Source organism: Solanum lycopersicum, chromosome 11, assembly GCF_036512215.1.
Source record: "Solanum lycopersicum chromosome 11, SLM_r2.1".
In the NCBI taxonomy this organism is placed as follows: Eukaryota; Viridiplantae; Streptophyta; class Magnoliopsida; order Solanales; family Solanaceae; genus Solanum; species Solanum lycopersicum.
Genome location: NC_090810.1, coordinates 57155864 through 57176552, shown reverse-complemented (window position 1 = coordinate 57176552; position 20689 = coordinate 57155864). Strand labels below are relative to the sequence as shown.

The 20689-nt window shown below is 31.4% G+C and overlaps 3 protein-coding genes across 4 annotated transcripts; 2 read left to right on the top strand and 1 right to left on the bottom strand.

Moving 5' to 3' along the window:
- The first annotated feature begins 3390 nt into the window (after nucleotides 1-3390).
- Nucleotides 3391-5268, top strand: LOC101256552 (uncharacterized). Its single transcript, XM_004250916.5, has one exon. It carries the CDS (start codon nucleotides 4274-4276, stop codon nucleotides 5102-5104), a length of 831 nt encoding a protein of 276 aa, XP_004250964.1. The 5' UTR covers nucleotides 3391-4273; the 3' UTR covers nucleotides 5105-5268.
- Nucleotides 5269-10733: 5465 nt separating this feature from the next.
- On the top strand, nucleotides 10734-15991 carry LOC101256839 (uncharacterized). 2 transcript variants are annotated; one of them, XM_010314986.4, is made up of 3 exons: nucleotides 10734-10859; nucleotides 15357-15539; nucleotides 15615-15991. In XM_010314986.4, exons 2-3 carry the CDS (start codon nucleotides 15369-15371, stop codon nucleotides 15684-15686), a joined length of 243 nt encoding a protein of 80 aa, XP_010313288.1. In that variant the 5' UTR covers nucleotides 10734-10859; nucleotides 15357-15368; the 3' UTR covers nucleotides 15687-15991. The 2 variants fall into 2 exon arrangements, with proteins under 2 accessions (XP_010313288.1, XP_004250965.1); XM_004250917.5 differs by having other exon boundaries at nucleotides 10735-10859; nucleotides 15353-15539.
- A 386-nt stretch (nucleotides 15992-16377) lies between these two features.
- LOC101254866 (heat shock cognate 70 kDa protein 2-like) lies at nucleotides 16378-20427 on the bottom strand. Its single transcript, XM_004250910.5, has 2 exons — nucleotides 18875-20427; nucleotides 16378-18284 (listed from the first exon to the last, which is right to left on the bottom strand). The coding sequence occupies exons 1-2, from the start codon at nucleotides 19086-19088 to the stop codon at nucleotides 16549-16551; spliced, it is 1950 nt and encodes a 649-aa protein (XP_004250958.1). The 5' UTR covers nucleotides 19089-20427; the 3' UTR covers nucleotides 16378-16548.
- Between the last annotated feature and the right edge of the window lie 262 nt (nucleotides 20428-20689).

Sequence of the window (20689 nt, the reverse complement as noted above, 5' to 3'; positions counted from 1 at the left end):
ATTATTAGAATTTTTTTTGATAAAATTTCTTTTTACATGATCATAGTTTAATCTATTATAATATGTAAGTTTTTATCGTGTTATTAATTATATACTTGATACAAAATATATTGATAATTACCTCTTGAGGTAATTTAATCATAGTTGCAATCTGATAAAATCAACATAAACAAGTCTAATCTAATCGATTATTAAGTCTTTAATTATATGTTCCGATATAAATTTAAAAATGTACTAAATAGTTGGAATTTTTTGAATATTCATGATTTTAAAAGGTTTTCCAAACTCACAACTTAAACTTCTTATTTAAACAATGTGTCGTATATCAATCCTTATCGTAAATATTATTGAAATAAAATGATATATTTCTTTTAAAAGAAAATAATCAATTGAATCGAATCATTATATCTCTTATCAAAGGAAACTTTTTTCTCAAAATTTGCTATTGGCATGTTGTGATGACTTAAATCTTTCATTTGATCACGGGTTCTCATATCTTCAATTTTATTGGCTAGAAATCCACATATATTTTTTAAATTTTTTTTTTCTATTTTAATTTTAAAAAAAAAGAAAGGAGAAAGAAGACAGCTGTGAGTATATGTGTATGTGTGTTTTGTTGTCTTTTAAGAATCACAACAAAAGTTAAGAGGTCCCATTTTGCATGTTCTAATTCATATGTGGATAAAGGTACCTAATTATTTATTTGTTTTTAATTACCATGGAGAATAATATATATGATCATACATAGTTTATGATAAATATTCTATATTTTTATTTATAGTGCTAAGTACAAAATTTGGTTCAAAACTTCAAGGGCTTGATAACTTGTACTTGAGTTTGTTTAATTTGACTATGATTAGTTTGATTTATTTGTCATGTCAACATTTTGATGATTGCTCTCGATAATTTTATATTGTTTGAAGTTTGTATTAAAACTGCTTAAATATAATTTTGGATAGATCATATTTTTGAAATTTATGATTTTCATATAAGTCTTTCACGTATTATTATGAGAAAATGTACAAGTAATTTCCTAGATTATAACTGAAATTCTAGAGACATGCCTTAATTAAACTAAGGTCCTATTACCCCTGAACTTTTTTTTTAAATTTTACACACGTTTTGTCTTACGTAGCACACTTCGTGACTCCACGCAATTGAGGCGCGTGTGAGATATAATTGGATGTCACGTAAGTAAAAAAGGTACACAAAATTACAAAAAAATAAGTTTAAGAGATAATAAGACCTTAGAATAATTAAGATGTGTCTCTGAGATTTTGATTATAATTTAGGAGGGTACTTGCATTTCCCTATTATTATTACTAATTATGATTGCCATGCTTTCCTATAATATTGTATTTTTTTTTATATAGGTGTGAGTTAAAGTTAATGATGAAGTAATCTTTCTAAAAAGACTAATGAGTCCTTGGACTTGCATCACATTTATGGTCTTATTAGTTGGAAATCTAGACAAAATGGTCTTTTACTTTAGGTCCAACTAATTGGGATTAAATAATTAACATATAATTATAATATTAGCGTATAGTATTATTCTGGACTATTGTATCTTCGATTTAATTAATATGTAATACAAATTTACTTTATTTTAATCTAATCACCTACCGTCATACAATAATTTTTGTAATACTAATATTCACTATCAAAATGAGTAGATAAATTGAGTATTTTCTTGAGAAAAAAGTAGTACAGTTTTGTAAATTCTTTTGAAATAAAAATAAATTTTCCGACTTTTGTAAATTTACATTATTCAATACATATTTGTTTTAAGGTCCACCAAGAATCGAGTTTATTCTAGAAGTGTAAAATTAAATGATATAAAAAAAAATACTCGTGATCTGTATTGTTTGCTTTAGATTAATAAATCTTATGAATTTGTTCCTCGGATTGTGTCATCATCGAGCATAAACCATCCCTATCATATGAACTTTTATAAGTAAACGAAATGTAATATTCTTAGGTAATTTTGTATAATTGTCACCTATTGAACTATATTTGGCAGTATAATTAGTTTTTGCTTAAAAAAATGTTTAAATGTTTTTTGTTTTAACATACAAAAAGAAAAACTATGAGATTCGTAGGACACAGGGGGTGTTAGAATAGTTAGTGTTGATGGTTGTATAAGAGATAATTAGTATTAGAGCTAGGAGAAAGTCGTAGCTCCGCGGCCTCATGCGCGATCTGGTTAGGGCTGACTCGACAAAATTGGAGGTTGACAGTTAAATTTTAGAGACTTTTGATATATATTTTATATTAAATTTGATTAGTTGATGTAATAATATTGAAATAGAATTGACATGCTTGAAACATTACACCAAAAGGCAAATAGTATCTTTTCGTAAACATATACTCCCTTTTTGTCATTTTTATTTGTCATGTGGCACTTTTCGAAAGTCAATTTGACTAAAATTTAGAGTTAAATTAGATTATGTTACTTCGATATTTAAACAAAAAATTTAGATATTCAAAAGCTATACGAAAAGTTCTATATATTGAAATTTTTTGCATGGTGAAAAAATACATCGTGAAATGTAGTAAAATTTTTTATAATTTGACTTTAAAAAAGAAAAATTATGACAAATTATAAGTGAAAAGAGATAGTAACAATATATTTCACATAATGCATAAAATACTTCAAAATATTCAATTATAAGGGAATAAAAATAGTTAGAAAGGAATTGAAAAGATAAATATAAGAATTATTTAATAATACAATTTGGTTCTTTTTATCTGCCAAGATATAAATGAGGCAATAAAATAGATAGTCATGTAAGTAAGGATACTACAGCTAGGGGTGTTTGTGGTTCAGTTATTAGTTAAAATCAAAATCAAATCAATCTAGTAAGTTTTTTTAAATTTCATAGATCAAGCTAAATCAAAAGAAAAGATAACCATTGGTTTGGTTATTGATAATGGTTCAGTTTTTTTGATTTTTCAGTTTGAAATTAATAAACTTTGAAAAACGCATATTGATAGACACAAACACCTAGTACATGAAGTCATGAACAATCCATTGGAAAGTTATTGTTGATTCAATTAAGCAATTAAACAATATTAAAATTATCATTACACGAACAAAGTGATTCAATTAAGAGAAGGTATAACTATCTTATGAAAGATATGATAGGTATAGACTAAAGTAATGAATTTTGATAGACTTGAACTTATGTTTGTAATAGAAGAGCTAAAATTTACAAGAAAATGGTTAGTCAAAATTTAACAAAATTTTTATATTTTATTTAAGAATTATATATCTAAGTAATTGATTCGATTTAATTATTTTTACATTTATTTTTTAATAAAACAAAAACCAAATAAAATAGCATCGATTTTTCAAAATATAAAACCAAATCAAATAAAATATCATTTTTTTGATCAATTTGATTTTATAACCATAACTATGAACATCAATAACTACAATTACCTACTATTCCACCTTCTTTTCAAATTTAACACGACATAACCATCAAATATACATCTAAATTATCTTTAGTTTCATATCAAAACTATCACTCGCTAGTTTCGCCTCTCCAAAATCCCTTCAAAAAACATGTTCACACAAATATTATCTAATAATCAAGCCCATGTGATGAGCTATCTTTAGAAAGACATTTTAACACATATAACCAACCATTTTTTTGCACTAAAGTACATAAACTCCCATCTTTTGCCTTTCAATACACCCTTCTAGTCTCCATATTTTTTAATAAATTCATAGAAAAAATATAATATATACTTTCTGCCCACTTTCCTTTATACAACTTACTAGTTGATTCAATTTCTTTCCCTTTCCTTCTGTTTTCCCTTTTTCCACCGCACTGTAAGTCTCTCCACACAGGCGCAGCTTTTTTCTTAGCGTGTGTTTAAGGCAAATATATATATTATAATGTTCTCAAAAAAGGGTCTTTTTTTTTTTTTTTAAGGAATCAATTAATTGTTGTTTCTTGATCTGAAATGGGTAGTCTTTAAATGGTTTTCTTGATTTAGTTTTGAAGTTTATGCAAGTTGCTAAACTAAATAGATTTAGGAGTTCTCTTTTTTTTTTTTCTCATTTGGGAATTTACACAAACAGGTTGTGAGCAAGATTTGCAACAAGTGTTGCTTTTTGAGTTTGGTTCATTGTGGAAAATCTAGAAAAGGGTTGTGTGCAAGATTGAGTTTTTTTTTTTTGCTCATTTGGGAAAATCCACAAAAGGGTTGTTGTATCATTGTGTGCAAGATTGTAGTTTGTTGATTTGGATGTGACTATATAAAAATGTCATCTTTTAGTGGTTTAGGTATTGGTTTGAGTTTTGTATTTGGTTGTATCCTCATGGCACTTGTAGCAGAGTTGTATTACTTGTTATGGGTAAGAAAAAGAATCCCAAAGAATGAAACAGAGACTCAGTACAACAACAACAACACCACCACCCCTTGTGCCACTGAACTTTCTCATCTTTTTTGTTGGAAGAAGCCAACAAAAAATGTTAGTAGCCAACAAAGAAGCAACACAGAAATGACTGGTCATGTTCATGATCAAGATCAAGATTTGGAGTTAGGGAATAGCAAAGATTTGTTGCTAAAAGGATATGGTGAAGATAGTGTAGAATCAGAGTTAATGAGGCTACACAATCTATGTGGACCTCCTAGATTTCTCTTCACAATTAAAGAAGAAACAAAAGAGGATTTAGAATCTGAAGATGGTAAATCTAGAAGTAGAAACAAAAGCTTTAGTGATCTTATCCTTACACCTCTGTCATCACCACCAATTAAGACTCAAAATCTTGATTCTTACAATTGTCAAGGATTCAATCCACTCTTTGAATCATCAAATGAGTTGAACAAACTCAAATCTTCACCCCCTCCAAAGTTCAAGTTCCTTAGAGATGCTGAGGAGAAGCTTATAAGAAGATTAATAGAATTAGAAGCAGAAAAAAAGGTAATCAAGAATGATGTTTGTTCAATAGAGGAAAAAGGATCATTCATATCATTTCTTGGAAAGAGCAAAATGAGAGAACAAATACAAGTAAACTCTACTACTTGTGTAAAGGTACTTCCATTGGCTTCTTCACCTTCAACCTACAACTCAATTGATGGAGAGGTTTAAATTTCTTTTATTTATGTTTTCTTCTTTTTCATCTTATTAACCAAAAAAGTACAGTAATTACCTTTCTTTGTATTAATTAACTTTAGTTTTTTCAGATAGAAAATTAGAGATTTTTATTATTGTAACTTCTTTGGATTCTTAGTGGTAATTAATGGTTTTGTTTAGCTTGTGATTGTTAATAATGGATCATAGGTAAAGAGATGAATTTGTCTAAAAATGATTGATTATAGATAAATCTACATATTATGTCTAAAATTAGATTATTAACATGATATAATTATTTAAGTTGCACTAATGGTGTAATAACTTTTAACTCTATTATTCTTATTATGAATGATTATGTTCTATGATTAAGGGAATAATGTTCCAACAAATCAAAAGGTTAATTTTCTTTTTATATCCTATAGTTGTTACATATGAACGAAGAAGAAACGATTTCTTATGATTACTTATAAATTTGAATAGAAAAAAAGGGCTATGGAATTAAATCTACCCCCACTTGAACTCACAAAACAATATTTTTATCATGTTTAACTGTTTTACACACTTTTAATTTTGATATATACTGCTTAATTATTCTTGTTATTAACTATTTATCCAAAAACAGGTAACATGGTTAAGATTAGGACAAGTTGATATAATTTCATTTTCAATTGATTCCTTAAAGAAAAGCTTAACCATTTTGTGGTAGGAAGTTTCTCTTGTTAATTCAAAAGTGTACCATTAGGAAAAGGAGAGCACATGGGAACATTACATGTTAATTTTTGGCTTAATACATCGTAAATAAGTCATACTCTTAAACTTGTATATATACACTCTAATTAAGTCGTGTTTTAAGTGAATATTTCAATTTCTGATAAAGTGTTTCAATAGATATCTTTGACTTAAATTTTGAAAATAATTTTGCGCGTATTTTCATTCGATTACTAATTAGTTGAGTTGACTATATAAAAAATGCTATTTCTTTTAATTATAAGCATCAACTTCAAGTAGAAAAAATATATGAAGTTTATGGCTTATTGAGGTGAATTTATTTTATGTATTGATTAATTTAATTACCTAATAAGCAAATGAGAACACGCACACAAAAAGATTTTCAAGAAATATGAACCGAAAGATACTAATTGGAGCAAGTTATTAAGAGTTGAAATGTTCAATTGCAATAATGATAAGTTTTAATGTCTAAATGGAATATCCTAAAAAGCTTTGCGAGATGCTTATATATTAAGAAGTTGTTTGGTTAGAATAAGTTATATCAATTCGATCACTAAGATATAAATGATAAGATTAATAATTTCAAGACTGTATAATACCTTCGATCAAATGAAAGATAAAATAGTTATGTATGTATATCTTTGAGATTATTATACCTCATATTTCACGTTAAACGATCGATAAGTCTAAATTTTATACTGGCATTTGCCCTATGAAAGCAGCCATGTTCAGACCACAGAAAAAAGGCAAAGTCCTGAAGTTGAAAACAAGTTATGTGATCTGTGACTTGTTTTTTTTTTTTCTTCTTTCTTTTGGAACTTTTATCAATAAAACAAGAAGTGTCATTGTCATCACGCAATTCGGCCAAAAAAGTGGTCACTCACATATTAAAACCAAAGTTCAATATCAAAAAAAATAAATTCAGTGAAATTTCTGTTGCTAGATTCCGAGAAGAATGTAATGTATGCTGATCTTATCATGAAAATAATAGAAAAACGTTCGATTCAAGTGTACATTAAGTTCAAGTAAAATAAGAAAATCTACTATGAAATATTGATGGTTGAAAACACAATAACAACATATGTCAAACATATTGATAATTTTTTTTTGAAAATGTAGTATGAAATAGTAGGTTAAGTTTGAGAGGACTTGACTTAACAGATGTGGTCCATTTTTTGGGTGATTTATTATTCTTTTTACCTTATTATAAGAGCAATTAAAATTCAAAAAACAGAAAAAGGACCACAAAGAAAAATCCTTTTAGGTCTTTCACATGCAGCTATTTTGATTCATTCAAATTTGAATGTTTAGTGCCAAAAGGCCAGACTCTGACATATATAATTTTATTTATCTGTTGGGGTTATGACAAACACTTTGAACTATATTTAATTTCTGTCACTAAAATCTATGGGCTAGGATTCTTGAATTTATCTGCCACAATTATATTCTTAGGCAGAAGATACCAGTTAACAAAAATTATAATGCCTAAATTCCTAGTAAGTTGGGGTTATATAGCTTATATTGAATCATCATAATTCATGTTATTCCATTAATTTAAAAGCCTCTAACAATCTAATGATATGAAGTGTACATCCAATAGTTGACTGGTATTAATGGTCTTACCAATAGTCGAAACTCAATCAGAAGAATTTTCATTATGGATGAACAAATTTTTTTATATATGTTGTTTGTTATGTTTCGATTATCGTATTTTTTTTTAGGTTTTGTATTGTTTGCTTTATTAGTTGCTTTGCTTGTTTCATTCTTCTTTGTGCTTGAATTTAATTTGCTACACTTAACCAGAAGATCTTTTGAAAATAGTCTTTCTATCACGTGATAAGATCGACTTACGCTCTAATTCTCCTTAGACATCAGTTATAAGACTTTACTCAATAACAACTAAATATATTATTATCATTATTATTATATGAACAAATCTTCAAATCTGTCAATCTATGCAATTTTTGAACTAGACCTATTTTTTGTGATCTCGATAAAGCTAGTCAGAATCAATGTTAAAACGGTTTTAAGTACACACACATATATATGAAAGCATAGTGGGATTATGATTCTGTTGGCTGCACTTTGTTGAATGTTGGCTTAGCTCAAATTGATGATATGGTACACATTCCAATGACCCCACAAACCAAACATTTGAACATGAAAAAAGATGAATGACAATTCATGCAACAATTTAGGGCCAACTATATAAAAAAAATGGAAAACTATAAATCTCGTATTGATTATAACATGTCTAGTTTCTTTTTGGATAACTCTTTTTTTTATATAATCAAACGATATTGTGGTATATTATATTTAAGATTATAATGGTATATTATATTTAAGATTATAAGATTTATAAGTCTTATTTATTCTTTTAAATACTGTGAAGTTAGACAAAATAAATTGAAAGGAACGGTGAATAAAGAAAAAAAAATTGTCCAAAAAATCTAAATACAATATAAAAGCCAAAAAGAGCTTGAGAATTGAGGGAATCAATCACGAAGTAACTTCTTTTTTTCTATCTTTTTACCAATAAAGATCGTCACGTAAAAGAATAAAAGTTTGAATTCGAATCTCAAAAATGAAAATTTTCATAGAAAAACATTATTTTTATACTTTAAATTTCTATTTGATAGGGAAATATAATTGTAGTTGTAGTAAGTTAGCTAATGTTTGACAGTTGGAAGTGGATTAGAATTTGAAAAAAAATTGTGGAAAAAATAGGTTTCACAGCTTGCATTGAATTGAAAGAATTGGCGTGTTAATTAGTTTATTAAGACTTTTCTTCAAAGTATAGAAACATATATATATATATATAATATTTACTTAGCTTTACAAGTTTACATCATATGATTTATGGTTTATCTAATTCAATGGGACATAATGATAGTAGTGGAATATTTGGGCCAAAACAAGAATCTTTTTCCTCTAACTAGAATATATGTATATAGTTATTTAAAGATGAAAAGGTAATATATCAACTTTAACATCATTTAATTGGTAAAAGTGTTCATGTTGAGTATACTTGGTGCAAAGTGGGAACAAAGGGCATTTTCTAAAGAAATTTATTACAATGTGGAACCTTAGAATCGAAGAAGAAATGGAGAATGATGATTCATTTTAGGGTTGTTTGGTTCGAACACAAGTTATAGAAAAAAGACTCAAATATATTATTGAACTTTTAAAAAAGACTTATTTATGTCATTAGTTAAAAGTTTGGCTCATTTATGTCATTATTTTTAACTGTGATTTTGCAAAATCATTTTTGACACGTGGCCAATTATAATTCAATCACGTCATCAATTTTTTTTATTAAAAAATCAAAAAAAAAAAAATAATTCAATTTTTATTCAGAATTTTGAATTTTTTAATTTAAAAGTTTGATGACGTGGCCAATTATAATTCGGTCATGTCATAAATTTATTTAATAAAAAAATTAATTCAATTTTTTTTCAGAATTATGATTTTTTTATTAAAAAAATGATTGACGTGGTTGAATTATAATTGACCACGTGTCAAAAATGATTTTGCAAAATCACCATTAAAAAATAATGGCATGAATGATTCTTTTCTTTAACGGTAAAATGAATCTTTTCTGAAAGTTCGATGGCATATTTGAGACTTTTAAGGATTATAAAGTATGAATAATTAGTATATAGGATTTGGTTATATTAATATAGAGATTAATTTCGTGTTAAAGTATTTGATTTATTGGCTAAAATTGAATATATAAGATATCATTTACAATATTTATTTATATATAAATAAAAAGTATAGTGATGAGTTTTATAATTATACTCGTGGATGCTTGATCTTCATTTACTTTTACCAAAAGAGATACACGTAGTTTTGTCTTATTGCTATTTAATCATGTATATAATTAAGTAGAAGTGAGTGTTTGATGTTTGATTCAATATTTTTATAATTTGAGTAGACGTTTTAGATTGAGATGTATATTCTGTCGTAAAAGTATAATAGAGGATATTTAGATATAAATTACTTATCAATAAATTAAGTGGGATAAAAATTTGGAAAAATTAGATAGTAAGGCAAAGACATGTTATTATTACTCTACACAATTATAATTTAAAAAATTATAATTTGCATATATAATTAGAGTTCCATAACAAATTTCTCGTTGTCTCCCTCCCCTCTCTCTTCTCTCTATGCACTTTTGCTCGTCTTTTTCCTCTCTGTGCCCTCACTCACTCGTCTCTCTCTAACCAATATAAATATAATGGTAATAAACAATCATACAAATACAAAAGGTAACATTCAACGACACAAATGAAAATACAAATATAAATGGTAATAATCAATGATGCAAATACAAATACACATGATAAACACACAAATACAACATTTATACAATTGTATTTGTTAACAATTGTGTTCATAAATACACTCAATTCAATTGAGCTAAATGAATGAATACAATAATCTTCGATACAATTATATTCATTTCTACTTGTGATATAATTATCAACCAGACATACAAATCAATTGTATCTCTCTCCAGATCACTCGTCTCTCTCCTCCCTCTCCCAATCTTGCTCGTCTCTCCTTCTTCTAGTAGCTAGATTTGATACGAATCCATAGTATTTATAATACAATTAGCGATCAAATATAATCAATTGTATCTCTCCTTTCTCTGTCCTCTCTTTCCTAGGTCATGCTCACCTCCCCCCCCCCCCCACCTTTCCCAATCTCGCTTACCTTTCTACAAATCATAATTAAGCAAATTATAACTACAAATTCTATAATGAACCTAAACTATAACCATTTTTGAAAGTTCCTCATCATTCACTCCTAAAGTTATTGGGTTTGGGTATACTTTCAAATGGACTTATGGGTTTCAAACTAATGGGCTAAAATTAATAACAATTGTATGGAATTAACCCAAAGCCCAATAGATTTCCGGCCCAATATGTTACTAGTTATTTTCCTCCGACTCTCCATCTCCTCCCTCACGGCGAACTTTCTAGACGCTCCATCTCCGGCGAACTCGCTCCTCTCATTTTCTCCGGCTAATTTACTTGTAAGAAACTCTCCAGATCCATTTTATGTACTGCTTTGTTGTCATTATGTTTAAATGCTTTTTGCTTATTTTCTTCCCAAGTTACGTAATCTAGATTTGAGTTTTTGCCGATGGAAACTGTTTGTCAAATGAATTATTGATCAGAACATAAAAATATGGGACCTTTATCATTGTAATATTAGGTGAAATTCATAAATTTACACTACTAAGATTCTAGGTTTTAATTTTTTTTTCGATATGTTTGAGAATTTTTAGTTGATTTCTCCAGTAATGAAGAAACTGTATACACTAGAAATATTATTATATTGTTTTTTATGTAGCAATTATTAGTTCTTGAAGAAGAAGGGGGAGTGGGATAACCTCAACCGAATGATTAGTTTATATGCCTGTTCTGTAAATATTAGAAATACTTTAGTTTGTTGTTCTAGTTCACATGCTACTACTTATTCAGTAGCATTTTTCGTAATAGTGGTGTTTGTGGTAGCTTGCATGCTCTTAGATCATTCGATCAGAAAATTGCTACCTCCTGCTAGCAGAAATAACGCGTAACCTCTGCTGGCAAATGTTTAGGAGAATGGGGGTAAACTACCTAGTTTTTTTTTGTCTCTATCCCATAGTTTTAAACTATTTCTTTGTCCTTTAGGTTACACCCAAGTAAGTATTATACATTTGATATCCTGCTTCTTTTGTCTATCCACATGAAACTCTCCACACATTGATTTCTCAGAATGGTGGTTTCTCCTGATACATGAAGCCAATTCTAATTGTGAGACTATAATGAAGCTTCCCGTGTCATATCATTGATGGACGATAAATTTGGGGATGACATTGTTAAAGCCTAGAGGTCAAATAATATCTGATAAATGGTTGTAGATTCTTAAGAAAAGTTTTTACTGTGAAGCTTTAAATTAGTACCTCAAATGGGTAAATTTAGTTCTTTGATTATGATGGGTGATCTCCGACTTGTTTGAGAAACATTGAGGAATGTGAATTCTGTAAATAGGCAATAAGTCAACCATAAGAAGACATGAGTACGAGAAAATCTTGGTGTTGTACTCAGTATTCTTTAGATTTTAGCTTGCACCATCCGTCATTTATTGAAGTTGTAATTTTTGTAGACCCACACAAGTTAACGGAGTTAAAAAATTCAATTTTCTCTTGTGTTAGTTGAACCCTTGCTGAGTTGTCAGTTCAATCCAACTCTTTTTTCTCAATGAAGTAAGATGTTGTTTGCTGTCCTCTACAAGATGCAAAGAATACTAAAGTGATGTTTGCTTCAAAGACGAAGTTCTATAGGTCCAAGCTAACCAAAAGCAAAAGTAGGCTGTTAAGCCACGCTCAGAGAGCCAATGAGATCTACAAAAGAAACAACATCATTTGCATGAGAATATAATTACTTTAATGGAAAAGATGTAGCGGACACCTAGCCTTAAAGACGAAGTTAGGAGTTGAAACCCCATAAAGAACACCATCTATTAGTTTCTGTCCACACACCAAAATTACAACTTAGGATCATTCGTCAGATGTTCTTGATGGCTTTGCTGACTTTCCAAAAGCTCCCAACTTTCATCTGCCTCCTTGATACTCTGGGGTTGTGCCCAACTGAAACCAAAAACTGATAGCGACTGTCAGTGCAAAAAAAGATGGTTGATAGATTCTAAGCTTGACTAGCACATGTAAACTTTATCCACCGAGCTGAAAGTTTCTACATAGATTGTCTTGAGTCAGGATGGCCCCTTCCGGTGCTGTCCAAGTGAAACTACTTACCTTGGGGGTAATTTTGTTCTCCAAATTAACTTCCAGCCTCCAGGGCCATAGGTCAATAACTTCATTCTGCGATTACCTACCTTTACACTGTATATATTCTCCTTGGAACTGCATCTGTCAGAGCATTGGCTATCAACTGAACAACCATTTGATCTTCTCAGCAGGTCAAATACATCATGTAGCTCCCAATCTTGCAAATTCCTTAAATTGAACATCCCATGTGTTGCTTGATCTGGTTTGCTCCACTGTGGAGTTGGGATTAATGGCTAATAGGAAAAGAGATGGGTACATGACTTACAGAGTGGAGTCACCAAGCCATTTATCTGTCCAAAATACCATAGAACTGCCAACCTTTAAGGATATGTCTTGCTGGAAATAATCCTTTAAGTTATCAATCCAACTCTTTTACAAAAGTAATGTTGAAGCACCAGTTAGGTAGTTATTGTGGTGGTTGATTGTTGATTGTCTAGTATTCTAACTTGTAAAAATACGAAAGGGTTCTCGCATCATAGACTAATGAGTAGTTATGCGATATTAGGATGGCTACGGAAGTAAATTGAAGTTTTACTGAACAATTATCAGAGCAGTGTGATATGGTAGTGATTGTTGGAATGTTATAATCCAACATATTCACTGGTTGAGTGTTGTAGAGATGCAGATGCTTAGATGGATGTGCGGCCATACAAAGTTAGAAAAGATAAAAAATGACCATATTTGCTAGAAGGTAAAAGTAGCATGCCATGAGGATACAATAAGAGAAAGTCGCTTGAGATGGTTTGGTCATATCTTGCATGCATGCATCATATCCAACATGCTCACTAGATGAGTGTTGTAGAGGTGCGGATGCTAATATGGACGTGCAGCCATCCAAAATAAGATAAGATGAAAATGACCATATTTGCTAGGAGGTGAAAATAGCACGCAGTTTGGATAGAACAAGAGAATGTCGCTTGAGATTGTTTTGTCATGTCCTGCATGTATCGATCTACTGATGCGCCAGTCTGTATGTGTGATGCTGTTGTTAGTAAAGGGATTAAGATTGACAAGACAGATTTAAAATTACATGGGAGTAAGTTGTCTTGTAAGACCTGCATATTTTTGAGATCAATGCAGATTTGGCTAAAGGTAGGGCATAAAGAAGAAAAAAATCCATATAGGTGACATTTACTAGTGCAGAATACGATGTAGTCTTGTTAGAGTACTTTTAATATTATTATACATATCAATGGTTTTCCAGTTTATCTCTAATTGATGTGATGATACGATTCAAGCTTATATAGACTTGTTTGGGATTAAGCAGTTGTTGTGTCTGCCTTTACTAGCAAATGCAGGAGGAGGTTTTTCATTTTCTTATTCTTTTCAGTGTCACCTATTCTACCTCGCTTGGCAGGGATAGAAAGATTACCCATCATTTCCCGAAATTTACTTAAATAGGTTGACGTTATTGATTTTATTTCTTATATTGGATCTAGTTAGTTGGTTAAAAGTTCTGGAAACAGAGTTGGTTTCACCCCTAAGCAAATGGAGGAGATGAGAGGCCTCGCATTGTGATCATTCTTTGTCTTAAACATAATGTTAGACTTGTGAGTTGTGGCTTATTTTACCTGGTGTCATGGATCAAAAAAGAACTAATTGTCATTGAATTTTTGTAATGTATAAAAATCTCCCATGCTCGGGAGTTCAAAATCTCTATTAATCAAAAGGCAATGAGTTGAGTTTCAACTTTTGAAACAATTTTTGCATTTGAAACTTTAGGCACTAAAATCTTTCATGACAACTTGGGAGAAAGAATATGGGCTCCCTATATCCTTTACTATGAGAAAAAGCTCTTATTATTGCCTTGAGGGTTGTGTTGTAAGCAGAACACGAAATTTACTTCTGTAAGTATGATTTTGCGGTGAACAGTTCATGGGAAGCAACTGATCAGTCTGTCACTCTTGTCAAACTAATAGACTTGGAAATCTCTATCCCCTGGAGAGTAACAGTCACTCTTCCCTCAGCATGCGGAGATATTGGATACCGTTCTGTTCTTTGGTGGGAAACCTTGCGATGAAGCGTAGATCCAGTAAAGTGTAATTACCCTCGTCAGAAATGCGCTAAAAAATAGAAACAATAGGTAGAAAAAAGTCAAGATCTTTATCTCCACAAGGTAGAGAGGTAAGACTCCATACGCACCACCCTCGCCAAACCACAATTGGGATTACACTGGGTTTTGTGTTGTAGGTAGAAGAAAGTCTAGCATCCATGAGAAAGAGGCAGATTAGTTGCATTGGTTGTGGTCTAGAAGTTCTATAGTAGTAGCTAGTTTGCAGAAGCTATCAGGTTACTGAAGTTAAAAGCATGACCTGCCAAGCGTCTGTCAAACCAAAGTATTTTGTTTGATAAAATTGTTGCAGAAAATACTTGAAATAAGCTTTACTTCCAACTTCGCAGGGTAGGAAAACATTGTAGCCTTTCTAGAAACAATTAAGGCAATAATCTGACTGTTCACAGCCAAATTACTGTCACTGTGAAGTTTGAATGTGCTTTCTGTAAAAAAAGAAAACATTATTTGAATATTTCATGAGTGAAAAGGCTAGCCTGACTCTGAAGAACATCTAATGGTGCAACTTGCAGCGTCTAACAACGTCCTCTTTATATTCAAACATTATTTGAATATTTCCTGTTGATTACACTGATTTGGTTTCCTCTAATGCCATGTCTAACAACGTCCTCTTTATATTTAGATAGATCTGAGGAAGTATGGGACGCAAAGCTGGCACCTTATATATTAACCCAAGGAACTTTGGAAGTCTTCAGAAACCTTGTGCGAAAGAAATGGTCTCGTTTCTTAATTGTTTGACTTTAAATCACAACAAGGATGAGAAATGTGGCAGGCAAAAGTCACTTTTGAGTACCTGCATGGAAGCTCAGGTAATTTTGGAAGCCTTGAATAGTGCATATTGCTATTAACTCCTCTTTTTTCACATTGCATTACCTTTTGTGCAGAGTGGCAAAAACAGAAAGCCCTGGGGTAGCATCAATTATCATCTGCAGAGGCTTAGCAGGGGAAGAAAGTAACTTGAATCGAGAGTGTCGTTGCAGATGGGCATGCTTTGAATGAAATTAGATACAGAGGTGGTTGGTTTCTCCAAGTTCTTGATGAACATCATTTTTCTGAGATGGTCTGTAATACTTTATCAAATATAGCACGAATTCAGACTCAAAAGGCAGTTGCGCGATGCTATTGTTTTTTGTCATTGTGGACCTGATCTTCCAAATGGTAGCCTTAGAAATTTTATCAATTGTTTCTTTTCGTCTTATTAAAAGTGCAGAAACTTGTGCTAAGCAGAAATGAAATTGCTTTTTCTGGCTTACTATGAAAATTAACTCATATTTGTTTACAACTCAAAAATGGGTCTCATATTAGAAATGTACTCCTCCCTCCATCGTCTATAGACTATGATCCTATTTTGTGATGACAAACATTACTTGTTCCATTTTTATATAACAAATTCATCGTTATATAAAAAGTAGATTGTTGTCATACAAGAAAATTGGTTACTCGAGAAAAGGAAATAGGTCTCGACAATGTTTTGTTTTTATACTATAATTGGGAAAAAAAAAACTTAAAAGTTGTAACAATTTTTTCTTTCCCATATAAGCTGTTCTCAAATATCTTTTCCACCGTATTAACTTGGAAAATATAGACCAGTAATACAAAGTCGTAGGCCAGATAAGAGCACTTGTAAAGACAATTTCAGCCTAAGAGTTTCCAAACAACGGATAGTCATTTAAAATTCAAAATCGATGGAACTCATATAAAGAGCCATCAACATTCAACAGCTTAATAAATAGACGAAACCGATATAGCAAAAACATAAAAAAGTACCAAATATAATAGAATAGTTTATACTGAGAATAAAACTAGAACTGTTCACACTTAATCGACCTCCTCAATCTTGGGGCCTGCACCGGTAGAACCAGCTGGAGGAGCATCATCATCATCCATAGGTGCACCTGCCTCACCACCAGCACCCTGGTACATCTTTGCAATTATGGGATTACATAGGCTCTCCAGTTCCTTCATCTTATCTTCAAACTCATCAGCTTCAGCAAGCTGGTTGCTATCAAGCCATGAAATTGCCTGATCAATGGCATCCTCAATCTTTTTCTTGTCGTCTGCACTAAGCTTAGAACTAATCTTATCATCCTTTATAGTGTTCCTCATGTTGTAGGCATAGTTCTCAAGTGCATTCTTGGCCTCAACCTTTTTCTTGTGCTCTTCATCCTCTGCCTTGTACCTCTCTGCTTCCTGGACCATCTTCTCAATTTCTTCCTTTGATAACCTACCCTTGTCATTGGTAATAGTGATCTTGTTCTTCTGTCCAGTGGTCTTGTCTTCAGCTGAGACGTTCAGGATGCCATTGGCATCAATGTCAAAGCAGACCGTGATCTGAGGCACACCCCTAGGAGCAGGAGGAATACCAGAGAGCTCAAATTTACCCAACAAGTTGTTGTCTCTGGTCCTTGCTCTCTCACCCTCGTAAACCTGAATCAACACTCCAGGCTGGTTGTCAGAATAGGTAGAGAACACCTGCTCTTTCTTGGTAGGAATGGTGGTATTCCTTGGAATCAAGACAGTCATGACTCCTCCAGCAGTTTCCAATCCAAGAGATAGAGGGGTGACATCCAAAAGCAACAAGTCTTGTACCTTCTCATTACCCTCTCCACTGAGAATAGCAGCTTGAACAGCAGCACCATAGGCAACAGCCTCATCTGGGTTGATACTCTTGCAAAGCTCCTTTCCATTAAAGAAGTCTTGCAACAGCTGTTGTACCTTGGGAATTCTGGTGGAACCACCAACAAGAACAACATCGTGTACAGAGCTCTTGTCCATCTTGGCATCCCTCAAACACTTCTCTACAGGCTCCATACACTTCCTGAAAAGATCCATGTTTAACTCCTCAAATCTGGCACGAGTAATGGTTGAATAGAAGTCAACTCCCTCATATAGGGAATCAATTTCGATTGTTGTCTGGGCAGTGGAGGAAAGAGTTCTTTTTGCTCTTTCACAAGCTGTCCTCAATCTTCTAAGGGCCCTAGGGTTACCGGTGATATCCTTCTTGTGCTTTCTTTTAAATTCCTGGACAAAGTGGTTCACCATTCTGTTATCAAAATCTTCACCACCAAGGTGAGTGTCTCCTGCTGTGGCTTTCACCTCAAAGATACCCTCTTCAATAGTGAGGAGGGACACATCAAAGGTACCACCACCGAGATCAAAGATAAGAACATTCTTCTCACCAACACTAGTGGCCTTTTTGTCAAGACCATAGGCAATGGCAGCTGCTGTGGGCTCATTAATAATACGCATGACATTCAAGCCAGATATGACACCAGCATCCTTAGTAGCCTGACGTTGCGAGTCATTGAAGTATGCAGGCACAGTAACCACAGCATTCTTCACTGTTGACCCAAGGAAGGCCTCGGCAATTTCCTTCATCTTAATAAGAACCATGGAAGAGATTTCTTCAGCAGAAAACTGTTTCTCTTCTCCCTTGTAGTTAACAACAATCATTGGCTTGTCACCAGGTCCAGGAGTAACCTTAAAAGGCCACAGTTTGATGTCACTCTGTACAGAGGCATCACTGAACCTCCTTCCAATAAGACGCTTGGCATCTGCCATTGTAAAAACGCAGAAACAATTATTAAATCAAATATTTATATTCACATACACAGAACACGAACAGCATATTCAGATTCAGGAATTGAAAAGGTCAATAGAATAACAAAAATTCATGAACACAATAAAACGAACTATCAGGTTACAAATTCATCATAACGATGACATATTCAGATGGAAGACGCTATAGCAATGACTTACAAACATGATGATGAAATTACCATTAAAACATAAGCAAATGTAGCTGCATCCATATAATCCAACTCGATTTCATGTATTTAATCTAGTGGTACTTATCTACAACTGGCTCAAACTCGTATATCAACAGTTGCTTTGAAACAGAGCAGATTCTAAAACAATTCTAGAACAGTCACCTATATCAAACGAGATATATGACATATATAATATATAAGTAAAATCCAATCAAACAAAGTCCATGACTACAACTCCAGATATAAACAAATCGATACAAATCGCATCAGCATTAGTTCAAAACAACAGCTCTACTATTATAATCAACAACCACACTAGTTTAAAAAACAAAAATGTAAGATCTAAATGACAGATCTGAAACGTAAAAACTTACCAAACACGGTGTTAATAGGATTCATGGCGACTTGATTCTTAGCAGCATCGCCAATGAGACGCTCAGAATCAGTAAAACCAACGTAAGAAGGAGTCGTCCTGTTCCCTTGGTCATTAGCAATAATCTCAACACGATCATGCTGCCAAACTCCAACGCAAGAGTAAGTAGTTCCTAGATCTATACCGATCGCCGGACCTTCACCTTTCCCGGCCATGACGACGGAAAAAAACCAAAAAAAAATGTATCAAATGAATGCTAGACGGCGGCGGTAGAAAGAAGAAGAGAGTAGAAAATGAATTTTAGGGTTTGAAGAGAAGAAAGAGAGGTATAAATGGAGTGTGGTTATTTGTTCTAGAATGTTCTTTTATTCCTATTTCATTGGGGGAATAGGTCCTTTGGTTAAACTAACCACTCGCTTTATGGGCCCCCTAAAACCGACTTCCACTTAGGCGCTGCCACGTAGCACTTGTGAATAATTTTCAAATTTTGTGGTTCCAATCGACTATTGGGGAAAAAAGAAAAAAGGATCGACAAAATGATTAAAATATCGTCGATTAATAATTTTGTTGTCGTTAAATGCATATGTTATTACTTAATAGGTTAGAAATATCGTTTCTTTCTAGTAAAATTATTATTTAAAAAATATAAATATTATTTTTAAATAACTTTATTCTAGTTTCTTTTCTTTTAATATTATCTAACTAATAAATTTGTAGAATATATATATATATATATATAATGGTAACTCTATCATTGGTTTTAGTTCAAATAGCATTTTTTAATAAAATAAGAAATATTTATTTCTAGATATTTTTTGAATTAAAATAGGATAAGTATTTGTTAATAAAAGAAAGTATCATTAGTAAGAAATATTCAAAGTATTTGTCTGATTTTTAATTAACATATTTATTAATAAAATAATGATTAATATAATATTTTTATCATCCTTGTTGATTGTGAAGTTGATGAATCAAAATTAAGATTTTCAATAAATTCTATCTTTTTTAAAGTAATTAATTAAGGGTATAATAGGTAAAAAGTTTTGTCATTTCTTGATTTATCAAAATAGACAAGTAAAAAAGAAAAATGAACAAGTAAATAAGGATATATGGAGTATAACAAACAATATTTTTGTTCAGTTTCACATAATTTAGGAACATTTTATTTCTTTTCGGTTAATTTTTGAAGCATCAACTTCTCTAATAACACTTTATCTCAGACCTAAAACTAAGATACAAAGTTCTAAAATTCTATATAGAAAAATAACACTAATGAAATATTTAATGTGTAAATACCGCTGGAGAATAGAAGAGTGTAATTATTTTTATAAATTGTACTCAATTATCTACTAACCAAGTAATTACAGACTTACCAAGAGTTCTTCAAAGCCTTTCATCTATTTTCCCGTATGCTCCCTAAACACTCAAAATTATTTTGATGGGTTTGGTCTTACTATTCTTGGACACAATAAATGAAATTTAATAGCTAAGTAAAATATGTTAGATGGTATATCTACACCAAATTCAATCGTTAAAATAATTTTTTGAATGTCCTAAAAACCAAAAGTAAATTCGAATAAAAGTGAGCTTGTTATACAACTTGTTGTTCAACTGAAATGAATAATAATATTTTTTCAGAACCCTTGGATAATATTTTATTGATTATTATTATTATTATTATATGTGTGTGTGAGAGAGAGAATGAATTCAATTAAATAGTGAGAAGATAATAGAGAAGAAGAACATGTTTCCTTTTATGAACTGAAATTTGTTATGAAATTTAAATTATGGATATTGCCAAATTTTTTGGGAAAAT